Source organism: Equus asinus, chromosome 3, assembly GCF_041296235.1.
Source record: "Equus asinus isolate D_3611 breed Donkey chromosome 3, EquAss-T2T_v2, whole genome shotgun sequence".
NCBI classification, from domain to species: Eukaryota; Metazoa; Chordata; class Mammalia; order Perissodactyla; family Equidae; genus Equus; species Equus asinus.
The window spans coordinates 159,617,641-159,633,413 of NC_091792.1; the positions used below are offsets into that span (position 1 = coordinate 159,617,641).

Genomic DNA, 15,773 nt, shown 5'->3' on the forward strand with positions numbered 1-15,773 from the left:
ACCTGATCTGAATCCAGAAGACAGTAATTAACCCGTAACTGAACCAGCTGTGCCAGTAAATCCAAAACCTGCTTCTGTAACTGTACAGATGTTGTTGTAGTGTACTGTTTTAAAGCTTTTATAACAAGAGGCTCAAATAAACGAATGTGATTATGAATAGCATTCTACGAAAAAGAAAGAAAGAGAGAATCCATGAGTCTTCAACTAAAAGCTTCAAGTAACCAACCCGGAAAGTCTCAAGCTCAATTTTCCATTGAGCATTAACGCAGCCACGCATTCACTTGCCAGCTCCTATTTACCTTATCTGCACGGTTCTTTGTGACGCTCGTGAGGTTTGTCTTCAGTTGGGTAGACACTTTCTGGAGTACATCAAACCACCTGCCGGATACAAAAACAGGCGAGCAAAGAATACCCTTAAATACTCTCCTGTGTACTCAGCTATACTCCAGGTCGAACTAATGCATATTCACAGAACCAGAACACTTCAAAGTCAGAAAGAACTTTCTCAGCCACTCCATGTAGCGGCATCGTGCTCTTCTTTTAATGAAGAGAATTAGACTAAACTGAGAGTTTACAGTTGACTGACAGCCATCAAATCTTGTCAGCTGGGGCAGGCCACCTCAAGACAGAGCTTTCCTCTGCTACAGGAAACTCACTACTCAGCCTAGTCTGTAGTGGGGCTAGAAAGGTGACAGTCATTGGATAGATCCAGTGATTTAAAAGACATTGCTTGATTTTCTTGGAAAAAAGTATCTTTAAATATTTGTATCAATTACACCCTTTTCTTTTTAAGAAATACATACAAAATTAAACAGTAATACACACACTCACATTTGCTTGTTTTTTTATTTAAACTCGCATTACTAAACAAAGTATTTAAAGAGCCTCCTTGTTCCTGAGACTTGGATATATAGTTAGTGCGTCACCAACATAAAGCCCGGAATACAGGCCTTTTCCTTGGTTCCTGACTCCAGCATTTTAACTGTACCTGTTTTATCACTACATCTATCAAAGGAAAAACAAGGAATTCTACTGAAACCATACAGGGTAGTACTTCAAACATCTGCTAATAATTATGGTAATTTAAGAGACAACTACTGTATTCCAGGCATCAAAAACACGACCATAAGCTTACATGAAAAGAGACTTTCAGCCATAAAGTTACAAAACACAAAGTAATATTATCCAAGACTCTTCTATGCCCTTCGAATCCCTTTACACACTAGCACCACTGTGCCATGTGGAAGCTGGTCTTTCACCTTAGTTAGAGACCCAAAACGTGCCACCTGCACATAGCACTTCACTGTAAAGGAAAATGTTGTTTATGAGCACTGGGAAATAATGATGTGCTTTAAATACATGAGGACATTACATATCGCCGTCTTGGTTTGTGGACATATTTTGACAGTGAGAGTTGGCTGTTTCGCAGGGAGCCTGCTCGGTATTCCTCTTCCTCCAGCTCAGCCCCTCTGAGATGGTATAATCTCTCAAATCCCATCTCACTCACTGGACCAGACATTTCTTTGAAGGCAGGGCCATGCCTTCAGCATCTTTGCAGCAACCATATTTTCTAGAATTCTTTGAACATAGTAGACTATTAGAAGATGTTGGCTAATTTATTTTTATGTTTTATAAATTATTCACTGCTTGCTCCTTCATGTTTCTACCAAAGATGTTCCTGATACTACTGCCACAGCCAGGACAGGCGCACTGTTACCCTGAGGTGTCGTGATCCTGCTCCGCCTGCACCATGTTCCTCAGGCTGGCGTCGGCTAAGGCCTGGGTGAAGTGGGTGTATGGAGCCATGAAGCAGTAGTGGTACAAGCCTGGCCTCACGCTGGAAGAGCCAAGGCGCTGTGCTCGGCCTTGAGACTTGCTGGGGTTGGAAGACAAGCCATCAAACTGGGAGGCTAAGTTTGTCCCAAAGAGAGTCTTCAACAACTAGAGTGAAAGAAGTGAAGCCATCAACATTTGACTTAACGCAGCATGAGCAACACTTAAGAATCTCCCACACAAATATCAAATCTATCCATAAATAACTGGATATATTAGTAAAAATTCAGATTGTGAAATTCTGGTTGAGAATCACTATTAATACCTTATGAGACTGCTGTTATGAAGTTCTGTTTATACCTTAAATAAGAACCCTTGTAGTTTCAGGTCTCTCTGTGATTTTAAATGAGACTCAGTATTCTAAACAAAAACCTGGAGGGACACTAAGAGAACAGTTAAGTAATGAGACTCCAACAGACCTTCTAATAGCCTCTGCCCGCCACGGTAATGAGGGCTCCTCCTCCTGGACAGTGAGGGAAGAAGATCTCTGGCCCAATAATGGAGTGAGCAAAGGATTGACAAGTGGCTCTTGTCAAGTGGCCAGACACACCACCAGCACTACCTTCTAAATGACAAGCAGCTTTATATCATCATGCCTGGAGTGAAGGACTTAAAAGAAAAGGACAGGAAACTACTTTCTTACCTGTTGAACACAAACAGTTGCCATCATTGGTTCTCGACTGAAGCAGGATTTCAGATATCCCAGAATCTCTTCAACACACTGGGAAACAATAAGTAGTAAGACATTAAAGCAAGTGACTCACAGATGACCTACTATTGTTGTGAATCCCAGACAGAAATCATAGACACGAGATAGCTTCCATTTAAATTGTGTACATTAGTAAACATCAGAGGAAAATCAGAGGAAGGTTTTCGATTTATTGTGAACAGAGAAAGTCAATAAAAAGTATTAAAACCTAACCAGCTATATTTCAACCATTCTTTCATACATTTATATATTAATTCATTCCTTTGTTCATTTGTTCAGTAACCATTCATCAAGCGTCTACTGCCCACTCTGCATCCAGCCCTGTTCTCAGTGCAGGAACTCAGCATACAAAGGAGTTGAAAGCCCTGCATTTTGGAGCCCCTACAAATGTTCGGCTGAATGTAATACTAATACACTATGTGTGATTTACTAAAAAAAGTCCTAGAAGCGTCTTCCAGCAATCTGCAAAAATGACCAAAATGACGGCCCTCACATGACTATTCTCACAAACGACTTTTACCGGCTTCAAAGATGAGATCTAGAGCATCTCATGGGCTCTTTAGAAACCAAGGAGGATGAAGAAATGAACTCCCAGAATGCCACCGTCCAGGCGCTGCATCAACGGCACACGTTCTCATTATCTCCCTGGTCGCCAGCTACTGCTTCTATCAGCTTGGCTAAAAATCACACCAATTACACTGAAAATGTCTCTCACTTCATTTGTTTGATATAATTTCCTATACCAAAAAGCAACAGACTTGATGGTTTCAAACACTCAAGGATCATATTTTTTAAATAACTCATTTACTCTAAAAATAGAGTCTAAATGTTCAAGGTTGTACATTGCAGGGTTGAATTTGTCACATGTCACTTTTTGTTTTCAATAGCTCATAGCAGATAATCTAATAAACGCTAACTGAAAGAATTAAACTAGAGCCTCTCAAATCTTAATTTGTCTAACAAAGGACCTTATCTCTAAACAAACATGTATGCAATGCATGGTATGTACCAGAAACTGCAACAGGCACTGAAAATAGCTGAGAAAGGCTGTTAGTGGTCTTCTGAGAACATCCAGAGTAACAGGGAAACATGTCCCTGGCACAAATGTTAATCTATATTGTGGAGAGACTTTCACTCCTGGCCAAAGCAGGGGAAGAGGGACTAGATTTACTCTCCACCCAAACAACCAAAAAACCCAGACACAATACATGAAACCACGGTTCCAGGACATGGAACATCAGCCACTGAAAAACAGTGATCCTGAGAGACAGGAAACAAATGAGGTGAACCCTGTGACTGCCCCAGCTCACTGTCCTAAGAGTTTCCAGGTCATGGCACAAGGAAGAAGGACAGAGCAGAGCCCAGGGGACACCCTGAGTTGAGGAGGGGTGGAGAGCCCAGGGAAACTGAGACATTGAAGGTTCACAGGACAGAGTACCAGAGAAGAGAGAACTGTGCAGAGAAAACGCTGGCGATCTGGGGAGGCACCCTCAAGTATTCAGCAGGGAAATGATCAACGTGTGTGTGTGAGGAAACTACCTACAGCCAGGGAAAACCCAACAAAGCAGATTGCAGGCAGCAGTGGTCGTGCTCGCAGAGGGCTGGAACAGTTACTGTTCTCACTAGCCAGACTGGGTAGAGTACCCAGGAAGCTCTTGCCTCAGTGGCGGGAATAATTAGGCCTAGACTAAGCACTGCTCCAACCCATCTAACACCATAGAAGCGAGACTCAAGAATAAACTGTTTTGACATAACTTAACTGTATCTCAGAATAAAGCTCAAGAAGATTTACAGGAATACAAAAATGCCTAGCACCCAAGAAAGCAAAATTCACAATGACTAACATCTGATCAAAGATTGCCAGGCATGCAAACAGGTAGGAAATACATGATCCACAATGAGGACTATAATCAATCAATCAAAAACCACCTAGAATGACAAGATTTCAGAATTAGCAGAGGACATTAAAGTTATTACAACTATATTCTATGTGCTCAAAAAAGTTAGAGTTACAGGAGATAAAGCAGTCAAATCAGACTTATAGAGATGAAAACTAAAATGTTGTTGAGGAAATAAACACTGGATGGGATTAACATCAGATTAGACACTGCAGAAAAGATCAGAGAACTTGAAGACACAGCAATGCAAACTACACAGAAGTAAACACAGAAATAAAACAATCAAAAAATTGAAAAGAGCATGAGTGAGCTATAGGACAACTTTAAGTAACCAAATATGCAGGTAATTAGAGTCCCCTTAGAAGAGAAGAAAAAGGATTGGGCAGGGGCAGAAAAAATATTTGAAGAGATAATGGCCAAAAATTTCCCAAACTTCAAAAAAACTATAAAACCATAGATCTAAGAAGTTCAACAGGGGCCGGCCCCATGGTCAAGTGGTTAAATTTGTGCACTCTGCTTTGGCGGCCCAGGGTTTCGCTGGTTCGAATCCTGGGTGCAGACATGGCACCACTCATCAAGCCATGCTGAGGTGGCATCCCACATGCCACAACAGAAGGACCCACAACTAAAAATACACAACTATGTTCTGGGGGGCTTTGGGGATAAAAAGGGAAAATAAAATCTTAAAAAAAAAAGAAGTTCAACAAATCCAGGTACAAGAAACATAAGGAAAGGTACATCAAAATCAAATCACTCAAAACCAGTACAATCTTGAAAGAAGCCAGAGGAAAAATATGATACGGAAGCAATGAGGAGTTACATGAAAAAACATATACGAAATAATGCCCAAAAAGTACTTCTACATAATAAATTTCAATTACATAAAAATTGAGTATGGAATAAACAAGCTCTAGAAGAGAAGAAAAATAAGACATTATCTGTCAAGGACGTGCAATTATGATTATTTTTCATTCCCAAAGTTGCTATTTAGAAAAACAAAACTACTCTACTTTTTATTCTAACATCTCTTTGCCTTTATCTGCAATAACCAGTTAGGCTCACAGAAATCTGAGGAAAAGCTGCTCCCACATTTTGCCACGTTGCACTCACGTCTTCCAAGCTCTAAGTGTGGCTTTACCCTTGGTGCTGAAGCCAGCATGTGTTCAGAATATTCACGGCAGCAAAGCTGCTTCTTGAGGAACATGGAGGGCCCCCTGGCTCAACCACAGCAAAATCACAGTTTGTGGATCTAAAACCTGATCTGGCAACCAGAGCATGGGGACACCTTTGCACCCAGCCCAGCAGTGCCAAGCAGCAGAAGGGATCTCAAACCTCGCCATGCACTGTGAACAGCTAAGGAGACTCCTCACAAATAGCAAGGGGCCAAGTACAAAGAAGGACCTGTGACAGCTTCTACCCCACAGACCTTCATGCAAAAGACTAGGAAAGAAGATTCAGGAGTTAAGCAGGGGAGGTTTCCAAAGTACAAACAAAGGGATCTACAGCAAAGTCAAAACTGGAGCTAACACAGGCCTTTGTCGGGGCTGGCCCCGTGGCCGAGTGGTTAAGTTCACACGCTCCGCTGCAGGCGGCCCAGTGTTTCGTCAGTTCGAATCCTGGGTGCGGACATGGCACTGCTCATCGGACCACGCTGAGGCAGCGTCCCACATGCCACAACTAGAAGAACCCACAATGAAGAATACACAACTATGTACCGGGGGGCTTTGGGGAGAAAAAGGAAAAAATAAAATCTTTAAAAAAAAACAAAAAACAAAAAACAAAAAAAAACCAGGCCTTTGTCATGACACAGCAAAACAGATGAACTCAGAAAAACAGGAAAGGAGAAGTGAGCAAAACCACCTTTATATACAAAGACACAGGTAAGAGGATCAGATGCAGCATTATCTGGTTACTCTTGTCCCAATATAAGGATTTTCAGAGATGAAGTTACTATATACACCATTAAAAAAGAGAAACATGACCATATCCCTCATTTCAGGAATAGGAAGACATCAATCTTCATTAGATTGTGAACTGTTATTTACTTTCATATATTTGAATAAATGGAGAATTTGATAAATTTACTGACTGTAACTAAAAAACAACTATTTCTACGTATGTGTGATAGTCATAATAAAAAGATAAAAAAAGAGAAACCCAATACCAAAAAATCAAAGCATACAAAAACAAATTATAAAGTCACCTTAACTCCAAGAAAAAGGAAAATTTTATTATTTTAAAAATCTCATTTAGATGGCTTTTATTTCAGTATAGCTAACATCTGAATTTAAAACGTGTTATACTTTCTATTTGGCTAAAATGTGTTATACATACAGACCACAGGCTACTAAAGACCTCTTAGCAAGAGCAGTGATTTAGAAGCAAAAGTGGTAGATCTGAAAAGCTGTGAGATTTAAATCCCAGCTCTGCCACTAACTTATCTGGCCCTGAGAAAGTCACATCTTTCAGCTTCAATTCACGGAGTGAAATGGGCTAACAACAGCTCCCTTACAGCATGGCTGCAGGATAAATGAGATACTGTATACGAAAAGTGCCTCATAAACTGACTTTTAACAAGAACACCTACTATTCATTCAACAAATGTGCCCTGAATGCCTACTATCTCCCAGCCACTACTGTAGGCACAGAAAAGACAAAGAAGTAAAATGAATAAAGATTATGTTTGATGATGCCACAGTCAGAGAGAGAAATAAACAGGGAGAGGGAATGTAGTGTATGGAAAGACGCAATCTTAGAATGGCCAGGCAGGTCTCACCGAGAAACCTTGGACAAGTTTCACTCAGAGGGGACAATAATTGAGTATAAGTGGAGTAGACTACTATATGGCCATTAAAAACAACAAGTACGTGCACTAAACTGACACACGCAATAAAAGCACAAGGAATAACCGAGAGAAAAAATATAAAATAATGTGTATAATGATTAAAAATAGGTAAGCTTTTGTGCATATCAAGATAAGATAAAGATTTAGAGAAATGAAAACAAACGAACTTCATCAGACATAATATATTTCACTTAAAAGAGACACACGTTTAAAGGGGAGGCTATCTGTAACTCACTTTGAAATTCATGAGAAAATAAGATATCCTGGTAGCTGGATATACACACAATAAAGCAAATCTAGCGAAACCTTAACTGCAGAATCTGGGTCATGGACATACCATATGGCGTTCACCACAAAATTCTTTTAACTCTATGAGTGCTTTGAATATTTCCTTACAAAATGGGAGTGGGGGAGGGAGACTACTGAACTTGGAACCAATGAATATGAGTGTCAACCTCAGCTCTGTTGCTTCCTAAGGCATCGAAGGAACGAGTCATATACCCTCACTAAGTCTGTTTTTGCTCTTTCTACTTGCAAATGTCAAATAAGAAAATAAAGGGCTCCATCAGCACAGTTTTAAATCCACCAATTTTCTAGAATAAACTGGGTCTAAGCTAATAAACAGCAAAGAACTGAAAATAGGACACAAATAGAATTCCCTCCCCAACTTGAGGCTAAGACAAGAATCAGATTCAGGTGCCATGATGCAAGCAGTGAAGGGGTCGAGGAAGCTTCTCCCCAAGCTGTTACCTGGGCAACGGCGTTCCATCCCCAGAGGCACTTGGCTCAAGGAGAAGAAATGAAACACAAACCTTCCCAATGTCCTGCAGTGTTGCCAATTCTAGAATCTGAGAGAGAACGTCCAAGGCAGAGCGCAGAAATCCCCCAAACTTTTCAGTGCTGTTCTGAAGATCCAAGGTGACCTTGGGAAAGTGGAGGGAGAGAACACAATTACCGGCACTGTGGAACACTGGTTATTTAAAACTAAGACACACGCTATCTGCTGTGGCGAGACACGTTCCATTACGCAGCCCTACACGCTCACCATCTGGAGTGTTTCTGTTTGTTTATTTGTTTGCTTTTAGCACTGGGAAAATGACTTGGAAAGGAAATTACTCTGCCAGATAGCTATACAAAAACCGTTAGGGGCCAGCCCCATGGCAGAGTGGTTAAGTCCACGTGCTCCACTTCGGTGATCCAGGGTTTCAAGGGTTTGGATCCTGGGCACAGACCTAGCACCACTCATCAAGCCATGCTGAGGCAGCATCCCACACAGAACAACCAGAAGGACCTACAACTAGAATATACAGCTATGTGCTGGGGGTCTTTGGGGAGAAGGAAAAAAAACTGTTAGCTTTCAAAGGCATCTTCCAACTTATACTGACACTACGGAAAGAAATAATTCCTAACCTTCTATCACAATGAGAAAAAAAATTTTAATGTCCATCATAACTAGTATCTGATAAGCAGCATATGAAAAAATACAAAATATACATCTTACTCCATATACATTAGGATCCCTGAGGAAAATTGTTATCCAATTCAGACAGAGCCTTTCAGTCTGGCTACAGTAGAACATTAAATTAGCCTTATGAAGTATTAAGATTCTAAAGGATTCAACTTAAATTAAATTATGCAGCAAATCCTCAATTAACAGACCAAGAGAATGGATCAGTTCCAAAGATATAATATGTAAGAACAAGGGTGGGGGGGAGAGATTGACTATGAAAATATAAACTGACAAAAACCCTGTAAAAACACTACAATACATAGAAAGGAATTTGCTCAGTGAAATAAAATCCAACCACCCACGAGGAAAGAGAAAACACTTTCTGGGAAAGGGAGAGGAAAGTAGGCAAGAGACAGACACAGAAAATGAAAACGTTAAGTGACCTAATAAATGCTGTGACCACCCTACATCAACCTGTGACCACTCTGTGTCAAGCTGAAGGTGTTCTCAATAGGCCAAGGAAGGAAAAAAAAATCCAGGAGTGAGACCACGAAAGACCCAGGGATGGGTGATTCCATGATAGCATGTCCTGGGGAAACAGGAGAGAAGGGGTTCACCTCCAGCAGGCACTGCTATCCTCTTCAGCCCAGACAACAGGAAAGGAATGTCGGTGGGGAGGAGGTCAAGGGAGAGTGTGCATGGGGAAGGCCTTTCTTGAATAACCAAGAGAGGTCATGAGGTGAGAATTAAGATCAAAGGGCTCTAAGGAGAGTGAAGAAGGATGTGGAGACCAAAGAAATAAACCAGGGAGAGCAAAGGGCTGACAGGGGAGCCCGAGGGCCAAGCAAACAATGGGGAGCAGCCATGCTCGGGGGCTCAGCAGAGGCTGAACAAAGGAAATGGGGAGGTTACTCCAAACACAGATAAACTGAGCTAACCAGGGCTCAGGAGGCAGGAATCTGAGATACCAGGGAGGCCAAAATCAAAGGGGTACACCTGGGAGTCCAGGACATTCAGGAAGGAAAATGATAAGGAGGGAGCAAATGCTGAGAGCCTTGGGAGGGGTCCCTGACTGAGGACAAGATGGGTGAAAAGAAGTGGACAGGAAAGACCTTTTCTGTGTGGGATTTTAAATGTACCCTCCTCTACTTTGGGGCTGACGTGAGAAACATCCAGCTAAACAGATCCTCCAAATCTTCCATAAAATGTTGTTGAATATCAAAATTGTTAATATCCTTCAGAAAAGAAGCCTTAAATAAAGTTTATAAATGGTTTTCCAAAAAATTGAGAAGTATCTATTAGTAACAAAAAAAAGATGACTACCTGGGCACATATTTATCAAGAAATGTGCAAGATCTATGCAAAATAATCTTTAAAAATTCTTTAAATTTCACGTGTATCTGAGGCACATAGTTTTTTCAATAAACAAAAAAGCATCCCACACTCTGGACAGGTGCACTTAACACCTATAGGTTTCCCTAAACTAATCTACAAATTCAACATAATCCCAGTGGAAATACTCCCAGGATTCTTTGGAATTAAGATTAGCTTATTCTCGTGTTCACATGCAAAAGTAAACAAATAAGAATACCCAGGAAAATTCTAAAGAAGAATAGGGGAATTGATCTCCCCAAAAACATATTATGAAGCTACAATAATCAGAAAGTATGTTTCTAATAGATGAACAGATTGATGTAACAAAACAGTAAATGAAAAGACGTGGAACCAGCCTACATGCCCAGAAACTGATGATTGGATAAAGAAGATGTGGTATATATACACAATGGAATACTACTCAGCCATAAAAAAAGACAAAATTGGCCCATTCACAACAATGTGGATGGACCTCGAGGGCATTATGTTAAGCGAAATAAGCCAGTCAGAGAAAGACGAACTCTATATGACTCCACTCATAGGTGGAAATTAGTATATTGATAAGGAGATCTGATCGGTGGTTACCAGGGAAAAGGGGGGGTGGGGGGAGGGCACAGAGGGGGAAGTGGTGTACCCACAACATGACTAACAAAAATGTACAACTGAAATCTCACAAGGTTGTAATCTATCATAACGTTAATAATAAAAAAAAAAAACAGTAAATGAAACTACAGAACCAGGAGAATTTAGCATTTAATAAAGGCAGTACTTTAAACCAATTGGTTCAGAAAAAATGGATTATTCAGGAAATAGTGTCAGGGACAACTTGTTAGGCAGCTGGAAAAAAATTAAGTTACATCCATACTTCATATCTAACATAAATTACAGATAGAAAATTTCAAACTTAAAAAAACGAATGAAAGAAAAAAAGGAAAAGCCCTAAAAGAAACCTTGGCGGGGGGGCCAGCCTGGTGGCATAGCGGTTAAGTTTGCACACTCTGCTTCAGTGGCCTGGGTTCATGGGTTTGGATCCTGGGCACAGACCTACATACCACTCATCAAGCCACGCTGTGGTGGCATCCCACATACAAAATAGAGGAAGATTGGCACAGATATTAGCTAAGCAACAATCTTCCTCAAGCACAAAAGAGGATGACTACAACAGATACTAGCTCAGGGCCAATCTTCCTCATCAAAAAAAAAAAGGAAGAAGAAGAAACAACCACGGAAGATTTTTCCTTAATAATCTCAGAAAGTGAAAGCCCTAAGTGTGAAACATACCTGTGCAGAGAAGAATCAACACAACAGACTGCTATCCTTCCAGAAACCTGCTTGCAAGGCTGGTCCTGGGAGTGGCTGGGAACCTGGCCAGTACACCATTCTTACACTGATAGCACACTTGCCTAACTGGAGAGGGTGGCTTGCTGGGCTTGTGTTACTTGAAAGGACAACACGTCTTAAGCTGAACACCTGCTTTCCTCTGCGAGTCTGGCAGTTTGGTCTGTTAGGCAGGAGAGCCTCCATGGTCAGCAGGCTGCTGCATTTTCGTTGCTGAGGGTACTCCGCGCAGCCCTCAGGGAGGGAGAGCACACAGAAAGCCTGGGCATGGATCCCTCTGATTCACCTGTGTTACTGTCCCTTATCGTCTGGCTGTGAGTCCTTACCACACTGCTGTAAAAAAATCCTAGCTGTGGGTACGATTACATGCTGAGTCACATGAGTCCTTCCAGTAATCTCTGAATGTGGGGGTATTCCTGGGAAACTCAGATGCAGCACCCATAACCCATAAAGAGACCATTTCTGCAACGAAAATCCTAAATTTTCTCTGATAGGAGCTACCACAAACAAAGCTGAAAGACAAATAGGAAAAACTAATTCTAACTCACAACCCAAAGGCCTAACTGACTTATTTATAAGTATGGATATGTACGTATACAAGCTACAAATCTTACATCAACAATCCATTAGAAAAACATCAACAGTCTAACAGAAATTTGTGTATCTGCATATTTTTACAAAAGAAGCAGTACCTTGTAGTTAGCATGAGTAGCTTTCAGGACATCATGCAATTTGAGGTATGAAGGAAGATGATAGAAACTTCCCAGTGATGAGGATTTATTTGCTGGAACAGGCCCTGAGGTATCAGATTGTCGAGAAGCTTTAAAAACACACACACAAAATAAACTTTTAGATCAAAAGAAAACACGTGACGTTTAAGAGATTACTGGCAATGATGAGTTTAAAGTATCCTAGTAGAATAAAGTCCAAATTTTTCCTCTTTTTGATCAGTTAGAAGTAACAAGAAATTGACTAATAAACATAAGTAGAATCTGAGTACCTCCCCAAAAACAATAAAAGAAGAAGAAAAGCAGCGTGATGCTATTACTTGTTTTGCTCTGGTTGCCTGTTTGCAAATAAGAGGAACAACTAATTCCATGACCTGCAGCCAATCACACAACCTCTCGGGGGCCCAACGCTCCCAGTGCCACGGGGGAGCCCAGCCAACTTAGGTCATGGGCCCTTTAAGCAATCAAACGGATGACATGTGAACATGCTCTGAAAACTGTGAAGGGCACACACATTATCATTAAACTGATATTAAATATTACAATGCCAAGCACTACATAAAACTATTCTACTCTAATTTTAAAGACTTCTGAATTGGATTCCTTAGTTTATCAGAAAGACGATCAGTCACATACTGATGATAAAATTTCTGAAGGTTTTAAGCTTGTAAATCTTCCTGCAGTACTACAGCCAATCATTAGAAAACAGCATCTTTTAAAAAGCCTTAACATAAATGCTTTATAAGCAAAATATATGGGAGAGTCATGACCAGCCCCCAGGCACTGTGGGATGGCGCACAAATGGGTTATGGGGGAGCACAAGCACAGACGGGCAGGCGTCTGGGATATGAGAGGCAGCCAGTCACCTCCTGCTTTGCCTGGGCCTCCCGGTGCCCACCAAGAGCAGCACAGACTGCATAAACTGTGGAGTCACTCCATAACTCTGGCCCCCTCTGATCTGAGACTTGCACAGGGGTAGAAGCCCCTCCAAGCATGTGTGAATTTTTCAGGTTCCTCTCACTCAGATGATTTTTATCCCCACTTTACCTCTCGTTTAGCACTTCCAAATGTAAATTTTCCATTTCCTACTTCAGAATTTTTCACATATAAGAGACCAACTATTTCACCCCACTACCTCTATTCCTAGCCATTCCTACCACCTCCCTTACTTAAAATCAGGAATCCTTTCCATCCCTCTTCTCAATGAGAAGAGAAGGGAGGAAGCACAAGGGAATAAGACAGCAGGCCAGGCCCCTTGCTATGGGCCAGATGCCTGGAGACTATTGAGTCTGCATATTAGCAAGTGTCATTTAGAGATGCGTAAGACCAAAATGTGGTCTGTATACAATTAGTAATTAATATTTAATATCTGAAATCACAACGGGGAAACCATTTCTCTGGCTTCATTGCTGCGTATTTTATTTCCCAAAAATATCCACTTATTATGTTAACCTAATATCAATGAAGCTTAAGTCCTAAATTTCTACAATATAGATGGTGTCCCCAAATCTCCTCCGTGTCCCCCTCCCCAGCCATCGCTTCACACCTGGACTGGCTTCATTGCCTTTCTTGGGACTCAATGGTACAGAAGCCTGCTCTCCCGGTTCTTTTTCCTTTCCCTTTCGTCGGATTGGACTTAGAGAAGGGGGGTTTGTTAGAGATGGCAAGGCTGCCTAAAATAGAAAACAAGAAACTGTGAAGGAAGTATAACCAATTCAGAAACTGAAAACTATAATTTATGGTTTTACCATTTATTGAAAACAACCAAGCCATGCAACTCATTATTTTCTCTGAAGCCACATTTACAGAGCTCAGATACTGTACATATATCATCTACTTTAACCCACACAACAATAATACATAGTAGGTATTGACCGAGAACTTCGTAACAGGTGCACTGTGAACAAATAGGGATGAAAGGAGCCCTCAGGGAGTCAGGCGGGGCCTGAGGCCACTGGAGCCCCCAGTCACATCAGCTCCAACAGCAAGCAACCAAGGCATTCTATGGGAGCCATGACATGAAAAAGGGTTTGAAGCAATGTTTTAAACTCCATTTTCCAAATGAGGAAACAAGCTCAGAGATGAAGTGACTTATTCAAGGTCACGGCAAATAAGTAGCAGAGCTAGGAGTCAACAAACCCTGCCTATTCAAGAAGCCCACACTCTCTCCAATACTCGGGACAGAATACAGAATGCACAGGCTTCCATGTTATAGAAGGCAGCCGGCATGGTGGCACAGTGGGGAGGCTGACGGACATGTGGACTTCAGACCCTAGCTCTGCTACTCACTCACTCCTCAATCTTAGAGAAGTCACCACACATCTCGGAGCCTTGTCTGGAAAATGGATGTAATGAGATAAATGGCTGCACTCAGGAGAATGGAATGGAAAGCAGCAGGGAAGGACTACACAGAGACCAGGAAAGGAGTTGCTGCACCAAGAAAACATGCTATGGGAAAGGAGCCAGTCACGAGACACCGATCGTGTGGTTCTATTTACATGAAACGCCAGAATAGGCAGATCTATAGACACAGAAAGTAGGCTAGCAGTTGCCTAAAGCTGGGGGTGATAGCTAAAGGGTACAGCGTTCCTTTTCCAGTTCAAAATTGATTGTGGTAATGGCCAAACAACTCTGGGCATACAAAAACAAACTGAATCATACACTTTAAATGGGTGAATTGTATGGTAAGTGAATTATGCCATAATTGTATGACAATGCAGCTTGAAAAAAAAGAAAAGACACTGCTACAGTACTCTAAAAGAGATACTCCACCAGTTTGGACCAGAACAGTGGCAGTGAACACAGAGAAAAGTGTGTGTATGTGTAAGTGTGTGTGCCTGTACGTGCACGTATGCATCTGTGCGTGTATGTGTGCACATATGTATGTGAGTATGTGTGTATATGTACATGAGCAGGTTGATGTGCATAAAAGTACAGGAGTTTTTTGCAAGATACTGAGTAGGAAAAACAAAGGACTTGGTGAGAGAAAATGAACAATTGGAATAACTCCCATTTTCCTAGCTTGACAGAACACAAAGTGAGAGAAACAGAAGTAAGCACAATCTGGGGAGAAGGCTGAGAAGTGGAGTTTTAGCACGTGCCTGCAATATCTATGAATCATCCAGGCAGAAGTTTCATGTGTAGCTGGCCACACTGGCCTGGCACTCCAAAGACAGGTATAGAGTCTCTGATGTTTAGTCACTGAAGACATGAAAGCAGACCCAACCTCCTTGAGTTGCCCTGTCCCATACTGGAGCCACAATCTACACATGGCTATTGAAATTTAAATTTAATGACAACCAATCAAAATTAGAAGTTCAGTTCCTCAGTCTTGCTGGCCACATTTCCAGTGCTTAGTAGCCACATGCTGTTAGTGGCTACTGTCCTGGCTTTCCATCATTACAGAAAGTTGTACTGGATGGCAGTGGCCCAGCAAGTATACAGACAGAGGCTGACCTAGGACAGGCCTGGAAAGCAATAATGGTGCACAGAAAGTCTGAACCAGGAAAGTGCCTGGGAAAAAGAAGGGGGTCAGAGAGAAACAAAAGACAATCTGGAAGCCAATCAGAGTGAAGATGTCAGGACAGAGTGGCCGTAG

The 15,773-nt window shown here is 41.5% G+C and overlaps 1 protein-coding gene across 5 annotated transcripts in view; it reads right to left on the reverse strand.

The window, feature by feature from the left end:
* HTT (huntingtin) overlaps positions 1 to 15,773 on the reverse strand; it is a 170,462-nt gene that overhangs the window by 80,864 nt on the left and 73,825 nt on the right. For all 5 annotated transcript variants that reach the window (XM_044767917.2, XM_070506341.1, XM_070506342.1 and 2 more), the window contains 7 exons: positions 13,722 to 13,848; positions 12,140 to 12,267; positions 8,098 to 8,208; positions 2,477 to 2,554; positions 1,718 to 1,941; positions 300 to 378; positions 3 to 164 (listed from right to left, as the gene is read on the reverse strand). In XM_044767917.2, coding sequence (XP_044623852.2) covers positions 3 to 164; positions 300 to 378; positions 1,718 to 1,941; positions 2,477 to 2,554; positions 8,098 to 8,208; positions 12,140 to 12,267; positions 13,722 to 13,848 — 909 coding nt within the window. The remainder of the gene's footprint in view (positions 1 to 2; positions 165 to 299; positions 379 to 1,717; positions 1,942 to 2,476; positions 2,555 to 8,097; positions 8,209 to 12,139; positions 12,268 to 13,721; positions 13,849 to 15,773) is intronic.